We start from the raw sequence: 20,056 nt of genomic DNA, 5'->3' as shown, positions 1-20,056 counted from the left end.
TGGACATCACACTTGGAACACCTTGTCTCAGAGGGATCCCCCTCACCACTGAGATCCATTGTCTTCCTGCTCTGCAAACAGGGAGTATGGCAGGTAGACATGAGCAGCAGGGCCTTTTCCATGGTGTTGTTCAGAATCAGGAATGCCCTTCCAAGGGAAGCCCAGCTGGCCTTCTCTGAATTGACATGTATAGGGTTGTGCTGAAAGCTACTGGAGAATACAGAACACATCTATTTGTATTTTGTTTTGGTATTGAATTATATTTTACACCACTTAATATACAGAATCTCTAAGTAGTTTACATAAAAAAAAATCTAATGTATGTAAGCACACACAGACAATACAGAAATTTATCAATAAAGCAACAAATAGCATTTATATGGACATTGTCTTAAAGTTTTAACAACATGCATCAAACACGCAACTTGAAATTGTCAAGGAAATATGGACTTGAACTGCATGAGGTATATGAGCTGTTTATTTGTACATAGCAGCCCATTTCTGATTTGTCAAGCTCCTTAGGCTTGCCTTTTTTGGATAGCGGGTATTGCTCAGAGTTAAACAAAACCGTAAAATTTGTTATTATAAACATGTGAGAAACTCTCAGGTAGGTTAAGAACTGGTCCTTAGGTGAATGAGATTATTATATCATATTCAAACCCATTTCTTTTTCTTAAATATATAATCAGTTTTCAGTAGTTAGCGGAAAGTAAGATTTTCATTAGAGGTGACTGAACTTTCTGCGAAACGCAGGAATCCTGTTGTGCTTTTTTTATATCTTCATGTTAAAAAAAAAAGAGCAAATTTCCTCTTGCGCAAACACAACTCAGATATATACAAATACAAGGCTTTGCAAACCTTTTGAAATGGCTGCAGGTGCCCTCCACTGTATCTGCCTACAATTCAAGCGACTTCGCCAAATCTGTGTTAGATGATAAATATTGAACAAGGCGCATATGTGCTTAACAGTAATTGTATTCTATTTTCTCTCATGCTGCTTTATGAAGCTTGTTGGATGCCTTCCAGTATGCCTCTGAATACCAGCCAAAATTACCCAGATAGATAGTACTATTTGCTGACTTATTCACATAAAGGCCACAGTAGCAATGGACATAATCAGCAAATTGAGCAGGGATGCCGGGGTGTGGGGAGAGCGGCCCAGGGACTCTGAGGTTCTGATCGGAACCAATACTTTTTTCTTGATATAACAGCGAAAGAGGTGAGTGCAACCCATACCGTATCCTATTTCCTGTTACTAGTATATTATTTCTTTGGGGTTAAAGATTGCCCTCCTCTTCACAATTGGTACACAGCAGTGATGAAGACCCACACAATCAGTTCTGCATACATGGTTGAGAAATTTTCACACTCCTGAGCTTTGTGAGACCAAACCATAGGGAAGTTTCTGCCATGCTGCCACCCGTGTGCATGAAGTGGGCTTCAGGCCAGGGATCCTAATCTGTTCATCATTCAGGTGCTTCCAGACCAGCCTTTGCCAACATGGTGACGTCCAGATGTCTTGGACTGCAGCTCCCAACTGCTGAAACATCTGGAGGGCAGCAGGCTGGCAAAGGCTGATCTAGACAGAGGGGAATCAGTTCCCTGATCTAGGAATCGACAAGCAGGTTACACCAGGCCAATCACTGCTAGCCCCATTGCAGTGCAACAGCAGGAACAGCAGGTAGTGCCAATTATTTCTAGGTGATGCTTGCAACAAGGAATGGTTCCTTGAAGCGTCTATATTATTCAAGAATATGGCATTCATGTAGTAGTGAAATTTTGTATCAAGCTAACTTTTATAGTAAACCCATTGAAATTAATGGACCTAAGTCAGTTATGGTGACTAATTTGAATGGGTCGACTCTTGAGTATGACTAATGTCGGATACGAGCTAGTGCTCCTTTTCAAGTTATTAATGATAATTTAAAGCATTGCAAGTCAACCATTAAATTCATTATAAGGATGGTGTAATCTAATAATGGAATGCTCTGCCCCATAATTTTATTATGGCCTCATAATATATTTCTTACTTTGAAACTGTTCAGGCGGCATTGCCCTCAGCATTATCTGATCAATGTTATCACTTTCCTTTCACTTTCACTCACACCTTCTGCTCCAGTTTTCCTTGCAGCTCTCACTTCCGGCCCTGGATAGACAACTCCACTCAGGACACAGTCACCAGATCAGCAGCCATGGCTACCTCACAGGGATGGCCCTCACTAGGACCAGGGAGACCAGAGTTTGAATCCCCACTCTGCCATTAAGCTCTCACTGGGTGGCCTTGGGCCAGTCACTGTCCCTCTGAATAATCTACCTCCCAGGGTCATGTGAGGATTAAATGAGGAGGGGGAGGACCATGTATTCCACCTTGAGCTCCTTAGGGGATATAAAAGGTGGGATATATGTAATAATGTATACATGCATAAATACAAAAAAAAACCCCAACAGGAAGGCTAGGATCCAAAAAAGCTACTTTAGGAGCACCCAAATGGTTTGGTGATGCCCAGCAGGCTTTTTTGATTCCCAGTTCCTTTAAAAACTTTTTTTTTTTAGTTTAATATTTGTTCTTATTGATTTATTTACCAGGATTTATATACCGTTGAAACATCAAAAGCTCTAAGCAGTTTTGGTGTAATGGTTAGGGTGTTGGACTATGACCTGAGAGACCAGAGTTAAAATTCCTACTCAGCCGTGACGCTCCCTGGGTGACCTTAGGACAGTCACCATCTCTTAGCTTAAACCACCTCAACAGGGTTGTTGTAAGGGGAGGAAATGGGGCGAAGGAGAAGAACCATGTACACCACCTTGACATGGTTGGGAGATAAAGGTGGTATATAAATAAAATAAATCATAAGGTAATAAAATATACATCAATATTTCATAACAATATGAGCTTTGCCATGTGGCATGGTAGCTGTTTGAGAAATATAAACCCGAGGCTGCCTTCAGCTTACTGACCTTCGGATCCTGGCCATGATGTTCTACTTTTTAAACTCTCTTTATTGCAGGAGTAGCCAACATAGTGCCCCCCTCAATGTAGTTGAACTACAATTCCCATAATCCCAATGGAAACTGTCAATTGTGGCAAATACATGTTGGAACAGAAATTTCTGCTTTCCTACACCCCTAGTTATGGATGAGCCACACTTCCAAGTTTCCAGCTGTCACTACCATCTCTTTGCTCTGTTGGTTGGTCTAAAAATATTAATCACGTAGATTTCCCCCAAAAAATTAACCCTTTGGCCCCTATCCAGGGAAAGTTAGTGATGCTTAAGTCCTACTGAAATCCATGCAGCGAGTGAGTTAAGACTCACCTAAGCCAGATTACTTTCAGTGGGCTTTATACTTTATTAGCTGGTGATCCTGAAGGGTAATTTATTGGGGAATAGTTTTTAAGGGACTAATGACACTGATGCATGGGGTTACTAGCTTGCCTCCTAAAGCACAGCAAACAGAAAGCTTGATAACACACTGCATTTTATATTTATCAGTACAAACTACAGATATTTTGAAACTATTTGCACATTATAATTAACTGGTCATATTTCTGTCCTTTCTTCTGGAACAGTTTTTAGAATCAGCTAATCTCAGCATGTGCGGCTTTCCCACTGAATGTCACACTTCCCCAAATATCAGTTTGATTAATAAAGGAAGTCAAATACCTTTTGCGGGCAATACAGCTTCAAAGAGCCAGGGAGATTTATAAATGAATTTAGATGTTAACTTTTGAGTACTTGGCTTGCTGAGTGCCACTATTTGAAGTTTGAGGAAGATGTAAGGTAACAATAACCTTTAGTCAGTGTTTATCAGCTCTAAATTCACCCTGTCTTTTGTGAAGGAATATAAAAGTAACATTTTGTTATTTAAAAGGCACCCACTGCATCCACCTTTTAAGTTAAGCACTGCTGAGAACATCCAGGGAAAAGAGACCACAATAGATAAGGCTCTGAGTCACATGATCTCATGGAGATATGTGTTTTATACTAGGACAATTGAAAGAAACATGCCTTGTGTACAAAACTATCTTTGGAAACCTCACTAGAGTTTGAGAAGATGAACAATTAAGCAAGAATCTCTCACTTTAAAAATCTAAAAGCAGTGGCATAGTGGTGGTTGTGGGGCCTCACAAATTTCTGAGGGGACGCAACCAGACGCCCTGACAACAGGCTCCCTCATCAAGGCTGAAGTCACAGGGAGGCAAACTGTGCCTGGGCAGGGCCTCTGGGGCGGGGGCGGTGCTTCCTCCTCCTTCTCATGGCTGCGAAGAGACACCTGTGCATGCCCTGCCCCTCTGCCAGTTTTGAGGGAGGGAGAGGAAGGGTGCTGCCACCACAGCTGCCCACTGAGGAAAGAGGGAGGAAGAAGAAGGCGGGAAAGCACTGGGCATTGCCCAGAGTGTCTGACTGCAAGGACAGGAGGATGAGGCGACACAGCGGAGGGGGGGGGCGTGACACCAGTAAGGGACAACGGGGCCACCTCCCATTCATGAAAAATCATGGTTGAAATGTTACTTGTGCTAGCGCCTTTCCCTTGCCACCTAATAAACAACCCTAATAAACAACATTGAGGTTGAGGGGTTGAGGCTGTCAGGTTCAGAGGGTGGGGCTTCCAGGGAGTCTTGTGCCTCAGAAGTCTTTAGCTCTGGGCTGGCAAGCGAGTCTCATCTGCAGAGGGAACCAAGGGCAAGAGAAGAAGTGCGTGCACTGGGGTCCTTCGGCTCCTCATCTCTGCTGAGAAATGCATTCACCAGGCAGACCAATTAACTGAAGGAGACCTGCCTCGCTTTCCCCTCCCTCATGTGGAAGATCCATCTGTCTCCATCCTTTCTTCCATTCCTTCCTTTCCCTTCTCTCCAAGTTTGCCCGCCATTGCGGGGAAGAGGCCCCTGCTGTCTGGCCGTCCCTTATGCAGCTCTGCGTCCCACTGTGTTAGGTTGCATTGCTGCCACTGAGGCAGGCAACCAAGACTTTGACTGAAATGGGCTGCGAGTGAATTGCCACAAGGCAGGCTGTGGGCGGTGCCATTTGCAAAGCAGCAACAGTGGAGGCGGCTGAGGAGAAGAGCAACCCTCAGGGAGCAGGCTTTCTCCAACAACTTCTATCACAACAAACACACGCACACTTTTTATTGTAAGATTTTCCATAAGTAACAAAAGCACATTCAGTGTCTCTGTTTTCAAATCACAGAATCCTTCATACATGTCATTTACAGTCAGTTTGAGACATTTTTTGTTGCAGGCAATGTGGAGCTGTGGGAGAAAGAGAGAAGAAAACAGAGAAAGAGAAAAATAGGAGGGTGGAAAAAGAGGAGGTAAGGGAGACTTTAAACTTTCATTCTTTACATGGTATATGAGCGGAGCTGTTTTAATCAGTGTCGCGTGGATAGGTGTTTTATTTTTTCTGGCAGAGCGAGAGATCAGAGGCCCCAAGGTATGGTTGGTTGCAGGGTGTTCTATTTGCGTGCAAAGATTCCAGCCTGACTGGCATGTGCTGTGCTTTTAGGCAATATTCATTCCAATCCTCTCTCCACCTCCATCTCCCAGCCCAAAAGTCAAGCATACCATACAATGTATATCAGGTACATCCCATATCATTAGGTATTAAGAATATAAACAACAAATAAAGTAAAAATCACCTTTGGTACAGCAGCAGCGGCAGCAGCAGCAGCCTCTGCCATTTTTACAGCTTCTTGTGCTTCTTTCACTTCCTTAAAAATACAAAGACAAAAGAAAATTCAACATGGGTGCAGGAATAAATTGTTTATAAAAGTTCAAGAACTAGAAAGGAAAGCTTGGCGATGGACGAATATGTCCAATTTGGTTTCTTTCAGGTTCTCATTCTTCCAATCAAAAGTTCATTTCTCCACATTTCTACATCAGTTTGCAAATTTTAAAAAAGATCCTGCCTGAAAAGTAGTCCACATTTTTGTGTGAATTTCTCCTACTATACATATTCTTGTGTCCAATTTCTCCTAATTTACACATTTTGCAAAACAATCTCCTCTATTACAATGCATTTGTGTATGTTATTTTCACTAATATATGCATTTGCATGCACAGTTTACCCTTGTACAGTGGTACCTCGGGTTAAGTACTTAATTTGTGCTGGAGGTCTGTTCTTAACCTGAAACTGTTCTTAACCTGAAGCACTACTTTAGCTAATGGGGCCTCCTGCTGCCACCGTGCCGCCAGAGAACGATTTCTGTTCTCATCCTGAAGCAAAGTTCTTAACCTGAAGCACTATTTCTGGGTTAGCGGAGTCTGTAACCTGAAGTGTATGTAACCTGAAGTGTATGTAACCCGAGGTACCACTGTATAGGCATTTTTGCACACATTTCTTGGCCAGAGAGCTGGATTGAAATATTCAGATGTGTGAATTTTGAAGAATAGCTCTTTTTCAATTGACATACTGTTTTTAAAAAGTGAAAATTTGGTAAGTTTGCCTTTAAATGAGAACCACATTGAATGTGTTCCCACTCTCTGCAGGCAAGTTTGTGGAGTGAAAATTGTGGCTGCTGCACTCCACCCCAGGTTCTGCTGCTACTGTGCTGGAGTGAGACTCCCACAAATTGTCACCCAATTCCACTCACCACACAGAGGCAACTTTGCTGCTACTGAAGAAAAGGCTTCAGTAATACAGTTCCAGATGTTGATATATACATTCAGCTTGTAGGCTATGCAGATACACACACACCAATATAAATTCTGTTGCTTCAGCAATTCAAGATGTAACGCAGACTTCAGCTCACTGAGTGACATGCCTTAATCATTTATATAGTTAGCACTGGGCCATTGCCATAGCAACTGGCTTGGCTGACCTTGCACCTGTTGGCTTATCGCATGCATGGGGTGATTTGTGCTCATGAATAACAGAGTCCAGTCAACAGAGTCCAGATTCAGCTATAACGCTAAGCCAAACCACAGCAGCAGGGCAGCAGCAGGAATGGGGGAGGAGCACATCGGATGCCACCTTTGATCTGGGAACCTGGCTAAGAACATAAGAAGAGCCTGCTGGATCAGATCGGTGACCCATCTAGTCCAGCACCCTTTTCTCATAGCAGCCAACCAGAGAAGTATGGGAAGCGAGAGCTGAGCACAACAGAATTCTTCCCTCCAGCAACCGACATTCAGAAGCACACTGCCTTTGACACTGGAGGAAGAACACATTTGTCAGGGATAGTAACCATTCATAGCTATATCCCCTATCAGGTCGTATAATCTCAGAGATTTTTGGATGAAGGGTGGTATAACAAACAAACAAACAAACAAACAAACAAACAAACAAACAAACCTCATATAAAGCCATCCAAGATGGTGGCCGTCACTGCCTCTTACATGAGCACCTTCCATGGTGTAACTATGCAATATGTAGATAAGTTCTTTCTTTTGTTTGTCCTGAATGTTCCAACATTCAGCTTCATTGGATCAACCTGCACATTGCTCATTCATGCTAAGCCCTGGTTTGGCCAAGTGTTATGTGCAAACTATTTACAAGCAGCAGTTCATTTAGGTAATTCTAGGCTCTTTAGATGGCACCGTGCGTTACATCGCTCACATCCAAATGTGGTAATGCAGCAAGCCAGTTTTCGGTGTGGAGGTCCTCCTGCGCATTCTGCTGAGTGGGGTCTCAAACTTCTGCACTTAAGTCCTGCCCTGGTGGCACCATAGCTCTCCAGAGGATCAGGTTAGATATAAAACAGATTGGAACACAATGTCTCCCTTTGCTATGCCCAGGGGCAATGACTCCCCATCCTTGAGGGAAGAGGACATGGATTCAGAGGCCTCATCTTAGATAAGGACAAGGATTTGCCCTCTGAACCAACTTTTGATTGTCTTGCCTCCTCAGCATTGGAGGTGTCCACAATGACACTGTCTCTTTGGCCGAAAGAGATTTCATAGCTCTCCCCAGAGGCCGTAGTAAAACCCTGGCCTCCCCTCCATGCCACAGGTGTCAATGGCTTCTTAAAGAGTTGGGTGCTGAGAAGAAGCTGCAGTCCTGTTTAAAACTCAGTCTAGGTTCACTGGTGTCTGGAGCGATGCTCAAGCCTGCCTTGCCTAAGCCTAGGAGCCACTTGGAGCTATCCATGGTGCTGCCTACCTTGCTTATTTTACTTTTGGACCTTGTCATCTCAGTTGCTTGACTTTGCTTGCTGCGTCTCTTCTCTACTTTGTCTGACCTTGCTTTGATGGAACCTGGCCTTAGCTTGTCCAGACTTTGATCATGGATCCTGAACTGGTACTACTGACACGTGATGTGGTGTCTCTGGACTCTGTGCCTACTACATAGCCCCATTTGGGCTAGAACTTCGTTCCCTGGCTGGGACTACTGGGATACCCTTGGACACTCAGATATCACAATGAGACTCCATATGTACATTAATGATGAATGTAATTATGTATTTCACATTTAAATACCAACTTGAACCCCTCACTCATATTTTAAAGGAGAAGGTAAAAAATGCAGAGTATGTCACAATGTGATTTTCTGAAGTGAAGATTAAATCTGGCATGCACACTCAGAGTAGAATTCTAATTTCCAAGTTCAAACTCTAGTGCCACCCTTGGATTTGTCTTCAAGAGCTGAAGAAAGACGCAAAATAAACAGTTAAGGGATTGTAATCTGATACTCATGTACTTATTCAGAATGGAATTTTAAACTTCAGGATCACACACCACCTCTGCTCCCATTTTCAAGGTGGCCGAGAAAGCTGGGAAGCACATTTTGTTATATAATAATGCCGATAAGCTTGAGAGGTCACAATGGAGCTTGACCTAAATTTATGAATGAATTCTCTATTTCACGTTGGGACACCAGCTCAATCCTTCCAGCCACTTTACTGGGAAGGGAAAGATGAGGAAAAATGCTCAAGGTGCGATAATGCAATATCTGAACAAGACCCAGCAAACGTAGCTTAGTAGCTTAATATTTTTCTCTAGGAACTTACCAGAGCTTTAGCTAGAACTCTCTGCTTCTCCCTGTCAAGTTCCAGTTTTATGATTTCTTGAGCATTCTGAAGCTAAAATGTAAAACATGACTGTGAGGTTTCAGATTATAAGAGGGTACCACTGTGAGCTGCATCCAAAGAGCTCCTCTAGACTGGTGTCCCGTCCCCCGCCACAGGTGTATTCAATAATAGCACATTAGAGATGGATTCATACTGTACCATCCACATGTCATCATTCTGCTTTATTATTTTTGTGATGCTTCCCCAATTTTACCACATTATAGCCATCTGGAGGAGCACAAGAAAATGAGAACACAACAAAACAAAACAAAACAAAACAAAACAAAACAAAACAAAACAAAACACCTTGTAACATTTGTGGTTTAAAAGTTACAGGATTTCAGGAGGAATCTATGGGACAGGCACTGATAGGAAACTAAGCAGTATGTGCCATCCCCAAAACTTTTGCAGAAGCAGACAGTATTGAAAGTGGGATCGCATATACCATCGTAAGCACAAATAATAATGAAGGATGTGTGGTGGGGGTGGGGCTTATTTTATTTTATTTTATATTTGATTTATATACTGCCGTTTATTAAAAGAACCCATGGCGGTGTACAACATTAAAAACATACTTTATGGAGAATAATAATGAAAACATAAAACAAAGCATAATAATAGACAGCATAATAATAAAATAGTCATACTAACAGCCCCCCCGCCACACAGTGTTAGCAGACCATAGATTATTTGATGGCCAGAGGCCCGGGTAACAGGAATGTTTTTGCCTGGTGCCTAAAGAAATGTAATGATGGCCTCTCTGGGGAGACCATTTCACAGATGGAGGGGCCATCACAAAACAGGCCCGTTCTCGTGTTGCCACCCTCTGAACCTCTCAAGGAGAGGGGACGTAGAGAAGAGCCTTGGATGACAAGAGCAGGGTCCAGGCTGGTTAATATGGAGAGAGGCAGTCCTTAAGGTATTGAGTTCCTGAGCTGTGTAAGGCTTTATAGCTCAACATGCTTTTGTAGACCCACCAAAATCAAAGTTTTGTCTAAGATTAGTAAACCTTCGTGTCAGAAATAGTCAGGCAGCCAGTGTAACTGGTACAGCAGCGATAGGAAGCCCATGGGAAAGGGGAAATCTCTGCCTCCTGCAAAGTTCCCTACAAGCGAATGCAGCCCTATGGCTCCCTCTGCATTCTCCCCACTCTATAGGCCCAGCTAGTATCAACATTTTGTAAGTTCTGAGACTACACAGGTGCTTGTCAGGCCTTTTGAGGGACTTTAAAACATTATTTTTCATTTGATCTGCAAACTGCATTCCTATGAAGTTTTTAAAAACCACCCTGTTATTTTGTGGTGGAGCCATTTCACTTTCACAACAGACACTCAGCAGCTTGAGTTTGCTGTTGGACAGAATGATATTAGACATGTCAAATCCACATTTTTCACACAGTCCCTTCGGCTATATGGGGGCGAATGACTCCCAGGCTCTTGCATCTTTCTATGAGTTAATCCATCACTGTCAACAAAATAAATAAATAAAGGAATACAGTACCTTCTCGATTGTCTTGATATCGTTTTGCCTTTTGTCCTGCATATGTTTTATTTCAGACTCTGAAAGAAGCAGGAGAAAAAGGGGTGGTGGGATAAAGCAGACCATGAAATTACATGGCTATTTAAAGAGATTCATATTGTGCACTACAGGTCAGTCTGTGAGCCCACTGGAATGCAGGGTGGATGGAGGCAGTGGCAGACCGGTGACCTTCACAACTGCCCTTGACATTCGCAGCCCTTCTCCCCGCTGTTCAGCTGGCTGGCCAGAGAAGAGAGAGGGAGAAATAAGTTCAAGAGCCAAGTGTGTCTGAACGCCCATTGCTTTTCATTAATACTAGCCTTGCCCATCCTTGCTGTTAGTCACAGCTAATACAAAGTGCTTTAGCAGGTGGTTCTTTATTGCTCAGACCAAGGTTCTGAGCATTGGGCAGCGTTGGGGGTGGGGTGGGGAGAAGACACCATAATGTGAGGTGATGAAATTACATCAATATAATCAGTGCTTTTTTTCTGGGGAGATGCAGGGGTACGCATATCCCTAAACATTTTGTGAATATTTGTACTTTTGTCCATTTAATGTATTTATTTTTCTCAACTTGATCGATAAAATGGTGATTTTCTTGAGTCAAAATGAGAGTACCCCTAAACATTTTTTAAGAAGAAAAAAAAAGCACTGAGTATACCGTAATTCTGGCTTCATGCGTTATTCTTGTCCAATGGCACTGCTGCTTTTATCCCCCTTAATTCCATTAACACTGTTGTAATGACTTCATTTGTATTGTTAGGATGGATGTTCTTACTATATATATATATATATAGAGAGAGAGAGAGAGAGAGAGAGAGAGAGAGCACTTTACCACCGTAAAGCATGCTAGCTGCATTGGGAGCCCCTAGAACAGGGGTAGGCAACCTAAGGCCTGGGAGCTGGATGCGGCCCAATCGCCTTCTCAATCTGGCCCACGGATGGTCTGGGAATCAGTGTGTTTTTACATGAGTAGAATGTGTGCTTTTATTTAAAATGCATCTCTGGGTTATTTGTGGGGCATAGGAATTTGTTCATTTCCCCCCCTTCAAAATATAGTCCGGCCCACCACATGGTCTGAGGGACGGTGGACCGGCCCACAGTTGGAAAAAGTTGTTGACCCCTGCCCTAGAGGACCAGAAGGCAATATATTTTATTTTATTTTTTTATAGAAAAGGTTAAAAAAAAACCTTCTATACTCAAGACATTTCTGACTTTCCAGCATGCAACAATAAAAAGCATGTTAGCACTTGCATATTTAGATTCTGATGGGTTTTTAAAATACTCAAGCGGAATATAAATTTTATGAAATCAAAAAGAAATATGCACACATTTTAAGATGTCATAAATTCAAGCCTTTTCTAAAAGAGGAATTGGTAAAATATATAACTGATTAAGGCTCTGGGACATCAGCTCTGCCTTGAAATAACTAGCAAAACATAGCATATCACCCCGCAGCAGATGTATTGTAATGTCTATTATACACCTCACTAAAACGGATTTCTTCTTATACTTCATCGTCAGATGGGTACTACATAGGAGCAGGTATGAGCTATTGGTTTATTAGAAGAATAGGTATTTGTTAAAATGAAGACTTCGGAGAAAATTCTTCCACGGTATTGTACAACATAATTATTTGGAACTGTAAATATAAGAAGTCTCAACATTTGTGTAAATAACAAGCCTTTCTCCCCCCCCCCCCCATTGGTAAATACAAGGAAAACATACACTGAAACAAGGTTACTTTCTACTACTCCTGAAAGTGTTCAAGACCACCTCAAATTACAGAGAAAATGGGGAAAAAACAATAATTACCATGCTATGCTTATTGGCTCAATTTAGGCTCCGAATAATTTCCACAAAATTTCAATAAAATAAAATAAAATCAGTTTCTTGTTCTGTAAGGAAAGTTTACCTAAATTAGTCATTTCTTTGACTTTGAGTTTTATAACTTCTTGAAGGCGTTTAAGCTTGTCAAGCAGGGTAGCGTTTTCTCCTTTCAACTCCGAGTTTGCTTGCTGAAGCAACTCTTTTTCAATCATTAAATCATGTACGACCTGAAAGATTAAGAAGCCGCCTGTTTTCAAAACCGTGAGGCGTAAAAGGAAAAACACCACCACAAACACACAATGTAAATATGCCGCCGGGGTGGGGGTGGGGGCACACACAGTAAATTATACAATGCAGGCAATCATATCGTTTTTCTGAATCCTGTCATATTAGTTATAATATGAATGGGAGGGGGAACTAAGGGGACTAAATAGAACTTTCCGGAAGAAAGGCTGCGGAACCCTACATACAAAGACTGTAACACATGGGGACACGTTATTGACAGGAATAATGCATATCATACTGTTTGTTTGCCCTCATCATTCAGGCCAATTTATTGTGGGGCCTGCATCCAGGAAGGCAGCTGGGGCCTATCCACCCACACTTCTCTCTGTGCTTATGAAGTGCTGTCCGTAACTAGGCAGGCAAGAGAAGCCATGGGCAGGCAACTCCAGGGGGTTGCAAAGTGCGCGGCTAAGGAGAAAAGCTTGTCGCTTTTGTGCCGTTTCTCGGTGACAGCACTGCCATTGCCATGAGGAGCACATCAGACGTCAAATCGGTGAAATTTCCAGGCTGGGAGCCACATGGAGTCCATCAGGCAGCCTGATACCAACACAGTTGGTTTTTCTGCTTCATGCCGGAGCCACCCAGAGGCAATTCATATTCTGAACATTAAGATAACTTTGCATGCACGTCACACATAGGCCGTCCAAGGGTTTCCTTTTTTTTTTTTAATGCCATTGAAGACTCTGGTTTAAATCTCCATGCGAACAGTGATAACCTTGTAGGAAAGTTCCAGGACAGCATGCAACAAAAGACTTTAAAGTTATACTTTTGGTAAAGCAAACTCATTTACATTTTTATTATGCATGCCCTTTGTTAAAATCTTGCCACGTTCATTATGGAAAGGACTTCGTATGCATCCAAGCTTATTGGGAGAGCCACCCTTTCTTCTTGTCTGCTTCAAAGCTATTTAACACATTTGCATAGATTGTCAAATGGCTGTCGAGATTTTTACTGCCGCATATTTCTTTTCAACAAGATGGAAAAAAGCTCTCAGAAGAAAGTTGAAACGCGACTTTGCAATGGCCATTAGAACATCATGTGGATTTCTGATATCCTTATAGAAAAATAGTCCCAAAGCTAGTTAACATGATGGCTAGTAATTATTTAAAGGAAACATGTCTTTTTGATTAGTTTTGAAAGCAGGTTTCCCCTTTTAAGATCATTTGAAGATATAAAAGAAAGAAAACTAGCAGACTCTGCCTGGAACATATTTATACCGAAATGTGATTTATCTTGATGGTTTCCAAGCCTGCCCCCCTCCATTCTAAGTGCCTTGAGTGCTGGGCTGGGACCAGAGAGATCTGGGTTCAAATATCTACTCTGCCATGACCCCCACTGGATGACTTTAGACTAGTCACCCTCTCTCAGCCAAATCTACCCCACAGGGTTGTTGTGAGATAAAACACGAGATGCTTCTTTAAAGAAGGGTGCCATTTTAAAAATGTAATAAATTCTATTGTTTTCCAACCTTTGTGGTTGCTATAAGTACAATTCATAGCCCAGTTCAGAGCTAAGGGGAAATGCCCCCCCCCCCCCATTTGTTCTATGCTATTTAGGGCAGAAAAACTGTGGTGTGGGTGGGAAGAAATTTTGCTGAATATTTCTGAAGGGAGAGGTGAATTTTCCCCAACTGTTTTTCTCAGAAAATTATATTCTGAATTGTCTTGCCTCACTTCATGTTGAATTAAACTGAGTTGGCATCGGTACATGAAGAAAGCAGTGAGCTAAGAGAGAGGGAGAGTTAGAAAGAGGAGGGCCTAAGCCAACCCCGTCCTTCAAATACAGTGGTACCTCGGGTTACATACGCTTCAGGTTACAGACTCCGCTAACCCAGAAATAGTGCTTCAGGTTAAGAACTTTGCTTCAGGATAAGAACAGAAATCGTGCTCCGGCGGCGCAGCGGGAGGCCCCATTAGCTAAAGTGGTGCTTCAGGTTAAGAACAGCTTCAGGTTAAGTACGGACCTCTGGAACGAATTAAGTACTTAACCAGAGGTACCACTGTAAGGCTAAAATATTATTAAACAATATTCAAACTTGGGACGCAAATACTCGATGAAACGCATCTTTTGACATGGATATACCTGGACCTTAAGATCGGCACATGAGTATGTTCTTCAGGTGGCCTCTTACATGGGAATTTTGGAAGGTGGCAACAAAGGAGAAGGCCATTTCAGTTGTCCCTCATGTAGGGAATGCTCTCCCATGCATGGCCTGCCAGATGCTGACATTAATATTACTTTAGGGCCAGGACTGTCATCTTTCCCCAGGGAATTTGCTGAAATATGATGAGCTCGTTCTTATAGGCTCGTATATTAGTGATGCTTCTGAGCTGCTGGCGATATTTTTGCAATACATTTTGAGAATGGACCGTAAAAATATATTGCTGTGATGTTTAACTATTGATGGCAGCTATGGCGATGTGGGTTAAACCACAGAGCCTAGGACTTGCTGATCAGAAGGTTGGCGGTTCGAATCCCCATGATGGGGTGAGCTCCTGTTGCTCGGTCCCTGCTCCTGCCAACCTAGCAGTTCAAAAGCACGTCAAAGTGCAAGTAGATATATAGGTATCGCTCTGGCAGGAAGGTAAACGGCGTTTCCCTGCACTGCTCTGGTTAGCCAGAAGCGGCTAAGTCATGCTGGCCACATGACCTGGAAGCTGTACGCCGGCTCCCTCGGCCAATAAAGCGAGATGAGCGCCGCAACCCCAGAGTCGGTCACGACTGGACCTAATGGTCAGGGGCCCCTTTATCTATGTAGTAAATCACCTGCATTTTTAAAAACTGCCCTGTATAATCTGAATTCATAACAGCAGCAGCAGCAACAACAACATCCTCCGCCATCAACAGAGGAGGCTTACTTCAGAACTGAAGAGGGGGAATGAACATTCCAGCCACAGGACAAGTATCTGTGGCAAATTCTCTGAACCAAACTTTGCAAATTATTGCAAGAGGTGCACTAAATGGTGGTCAGCGGGAGAGCTGCGTTTTCCAGCAACAAAGGATTGACATTTGAACACTAGGAAAAAATTATCAACATGCAACAGCAACTCTTTCCCCGGGAAAGATATTCCTTCTGCACATTTTCTTGGTATTTCCCCCTGCTCTCGGTTTCTTCTGCCATCTCAGGACATTAAAAAAAAAAAAAAGTAACGATGTACAACAGCTGTGTGTTTGTTGCACTATTATACACAGAGCATCCACAGAGGCCCTTCACTTACTCTTCACTACTAAAAAGTCCCAATTCCTTTGTTTCTTTGTCCTCCTTTGTGCCTGGTTGGTGTTCATGTTAGCCAGCTAGATTGCGAGCCCGTGAGGATTTGGGGAGGGAGGACTCTCTTTTTCATTAAAACTGCTACTGTCCACCCTCTCTCCACTAGATAAAATTCTAGCAGCTTGATCTCTGGGGGGGAGCTTCAGTTGGTTGGCTGCAGATGCCCTAAGTTGGTGGAGCAGAACCATCTCCCTGTTTGCTTGTTGTGCTGGATCAGGTAAAACATGCATTCAACAGGCATCCATTGTGTGTGAAGGCAAAGGCCTGGCTGTGCTCAAGTCACAGATTTTGGACTGTCTCCCTCCCTCCCTCCTGCCTGCCCCTTCCATGTGTGTATTACATGAAATGGCTCCATCTGCCAGGGACTAGGCAGGTGAGGAGGACTGGTGGAGGAACCCCAGGAACCTTCAAGAGAGGAGGAAGGGGCAGAGAGTATAGACCTAGACTTGTGGTTAGAGAAAGGTCACACCCCAGAAGAAGAAGGAGGAGGAGGAAGAAGTTGGGAAATAATGAATGATGAAAAACAGGAGTGAGTTGGCATTGAACAGAGGCAGGAGTCAGCTGTGTTAGAATCTGTGCAGCAGCCAAGTGACACACTGTCTCTGAACAGTTTACCAGACCCTCTTCCTCTCCGAGAAGCAGACGTTTTATGCCATGGGTAGGCAAACTAAGGCCCGGGGGCCGGATCCAGCCCAATCGCCTTCTAAATCCGGCCCGCAGACAGTCCGGGAATCAGCGTGTTTTTACATGAGTAGAATGTGTCCTTTTATTTAAAATGCATCTATAGGTTATTTGTGGGGCATAGAAATTCATGCACCTCCCAAAAAAAAATATAGCCTGGCCCCCCACAAGGTCTGAGGGACAGTGGACCAGCCCCCTGCTGAAAAAGTTTGCTGACCCTTGTTCTGTGCGAATCACTGAACAGAGAGCCCAAAGGAAGTTTGCACTTAGTACCCGCTGTTAGCAGCAGCAGGAGTCTGATTGATAGGAATCAACGACCAGAGGGGGGTGGAGCTTTGCTATGAGGAACATGGGCTTTAGAGTAAGGTGCTCTTCCTGTGTCTTCTTGAGATCCTGTAGAAATAAAAGAACTGAAAAGCTCTCTCTTTCTCTGCGTCTGATTTCCTGGGAAGTGAGCCAGCAGCCGTCAGCAGCACCCTGACACCATCGGAGTAAAGGCAAGCTGGATGGTGTCCACCAGCTCCACCTCACTGACCTGCCTGTCCCCCTGATCCATCACCCCTGGCCTCTATGCCTTGAGGGAAGGTCTGCATGGTTCACTACCTGCTCTTGAGAGAGCTCATCTATGCAATCAGAAGCCCTGTGCAACCAGGAGTGTTCACAAGATGCATCAAAGGAGGAATGGGGTCACATCCGGCAACCAAGCTCACCCCCCCCACCCCTGGCTATGTATGCAGCCCCTGTAAGATGGGAACCTTCATGCAGCCAAGGTATGCACCAGAGATCAGCCATGCAAGAAGGAACTAGTTGGAGCTGGAAGAAGGGACACAACTTTGGGGGCAGGCCCGGTGTTAGGGCCCCACTTCCCTATACTTATGCAAAGCCCCATCACAAAATCTTAAGCTTGCTTACAATCTAGCAGTGCAAGCTGAGGCTGGCCCCAAGACTGAAGTGCAGGGGGAAGCGGGTAGCTGTCCCTTGCACTCGGACTTGTGCTCTGTGCAGCACCAACTTTTCAAAGAGTCTGGTTCATTTTATTAATTTATTAATCAATTAATTGTATTGCTATCCCTGGTGTCAGGGTGCTGTCAGTGGCTAGTGGCCGCCTGCCCAGTAAAGCAGAGAGACAGGGAAAAAGCGAGCTTTTCAGTTCCTTTTTATTATTAGAATTAGCAGGGCAAAATTCCATCCACACTGTTCATTATGTGAAGTTGCCTCAAGTGAAGCTCCACCTCCTCTTCTCTGCACTTTCCTATTCCTCAGACTCCTCCTACCTCCTATGGCGGCTGTTAAGTGCCACCAACCTTTGAGCCCTCTTCTCTGCTATTTTCAACTTGGTTTTGGGGAGGGAACAGGTTCTGGGATACAGTGGTACCTCGGGTTGAGAACTTAATTCGTTCTGGAGGTCTGTTCTTAACCTGAAGCTGTTCTTAACCTGAGGTACCACTTTAGCTAATGGGGCCTCCTGCTGCTGCTGTGCCGCTGCTGCGCAATTTCTGTTCTCATCCTGAAGCAAAGTTCTTAACCCGAGGTACTATTTCTGGGTTAGCAGAGTCTGTAACCTGAAGCGTCTGTAACCCGAGGTACCACTGTATAGTGGTACCTTGGGTTAAGTACTTAATTCGTTCCAGAGGTCCGTACTTAAGCTGAAACTGTTCTTAACCTGAAGCACCACTTTAGCTATAATGGGGCCTCCTGCTGCTGCTGCGCCGCCAGAGCATGATTTCTGTTCTCATCTTGAAGCAAAGTTCTTAACCTGAAGCACTATTTCTGGGTTAGCGGAGTCTGTAACCTGAAGCGTCTGTAACCCAAGGTACCACTGTACTCTCAAGTGACAGTGTGTCAGTCAGCTGCTGCTCAGGCTCTGCCTGTTCTACGCTACCTGGTTCCTGCTCCTCGTATTCCATTATTTCCCAACTTCTTCCCTTTTCTTCTCCTAGGGTGTGACCTGTGCCCTCCAGATATATACTATCTGCCCCTTCCTCCTCTCTGGAAGGCCCCTGGGGAGGCTGTCTCCACCATTCCTCTTCATCTGCCTAGTCTATGACATATGGGGATTCCTACTCATCCCCTCAAATAATTTCCCAGGGCGGCTCACATGGCTGTCTCAGCCACAAGGTGTTTATATCAGAACACAACTGGGTGTCGAATGCTGGCTCAGAATACTGCTATGTCTGGTATATGTTGTCATTATGTTCAGCTCAGACCATGGAATGGTTTACAGTTCTCTCCCATGTTGTGAAGTGGCTGCATTGGCTTAACTGGTTGCAAACCAGAACTGAACATGTTGAATAATTTGTAGGAGAATCTGAGTAAGTTACGTTAAAATACAAACAAACTTGCTTAGAAGGAAGTGCTACTGAACAAAATGGGACTAACTCCAAGTAAAATATGTTTAGGGTTGGGATGTGAAGTAGGATATACATATATTGCTGTACACAGAGTTTTGCTATTGAGTTAATCCTATTGAAATCAAAGGGACTGTTTCAAGGTTATATTTTTATCTTCATCATCTGTATGCTATCCAATCTAACCAAGTTCTCTGGGCACAGATAATAAAACACAGTTTACAATAAAAAGCCACCACTATCATCGCCGCCACCACCACCATCATCTGTATACTGTCCATCTCTGGATGGTACTGTGTGTAAATTCTCTGGGCAGTTACACAAAATAAAAAAGCTCAAAGCAAGCAAGAAAAAAAAAGCTAAGTGCTGACGATCATGTAAGTACAGGAGTAGGTGATGCTCACAGTGATCAAGCACTTGACATCCATTCAGGTTTATGGGAATTAGTGGCCAAAATGCAGAGATGTGAGAAGTCACCCATTATATTAATCTGCAGCTGTTCTTCTTTAGAAATAATTACAATTAATTAGGAAGCAGCATCAATTATTGAAGCTAAAATTGGTATATAACCCCCCAAAAGCACATGGGCTCATAACAGGCAATTTAAAGTGAGTCCCTACCATCGTCCCCACCCCACCCCACCATCGGTATAAGCCATGGGTTTCAGAAAACTGTTCTTACTTAGTTGCTTCATTGGACTTGACACAATTCCTTTTTGTTTTATTTAACTCCCCAAAATACTTCCCCAAACCCTCTAGGATTTCTCCAGTTAAGGAGGGTGTTAATAAACATCACACAGTACAAAGAAACGATTAGTCAAAAGTCCCCTGAGACATCGTTCCACTCTATGTGGTTACACAGTAAATCCACAGTTTCAAAGGATCTTTTAAAGAACTGTTTCAGGACTTAAGAGGCTTAAAAGGCTAGCTCCTTAGCTGGGGCAGAACTCACGCATCAACAGCTCACTGCGCTGTGAGCCACAAGGATCATAACTGAAATTAATTTTATCTTGTTATCTTATTGCCTTGAATTCCGCTGCATATTACTTTGGGGGCCTTTGGGCTAAAAAGAGGCATATAGATTATTATTGCTACTACTAGCATGAGTCACTTAATTCTCA

The 20,056-nt window shown here is 43.4% G+C and overlaps 1 protein-coding gene across 1 annotated transcript in view; it reads right to left on the bottom strand.

The window, feature by feature from the left end:
* The window catches only part of C12H10orf67 (chromosome 12 C10orf67 homolog), a 60,049-nt gene that overhangs the window by 23,506 nt on the left and 16,487 nt on the right, over positions 1-20,056 (bottom strand). The window contains exons 6-9 of the mRNA XM_077916304.1: positions 12,437-12,578; positions 10,504-10,562; positions 8,944-9,015; positions 5,635-5,706 (exon numbers count right to left, since the gene is read on the bottom strand). Of these exons, the coding sequence (XP_077772430.1) occupies positions 5,635-5,706; positions 8,944-9,015; positions 10,504-10,562; positions 12,437-12,578 (345 nt within the window). The remainder of the gene's footprint in view (positions 1-5,634; positions 5,707-8,943; positions 9,016-10,503; positions 10,563-12,436; positions 12,579-20,056) is intronic.

Source organism: Podarcis muralis, chromosome 12, assembly GCF_964188315.1.
Source record: "Podarcis muralis chromosome 12, rPodMur119.hap1.1, whole genome shotgun sequence".
In the NCBI taxonomy this organism is placed as follows: domain Eukaryota; kingdom Metazoa; phylum Chordata; class Lepidosauria; order Squamata; family Lacertidae; genus Podarcis; species Podarcis muralis.
Note: the sequence above shows the minus strand (reverse complement) of the source record. Positions and strands in the feature narration are given on the sequence as shown.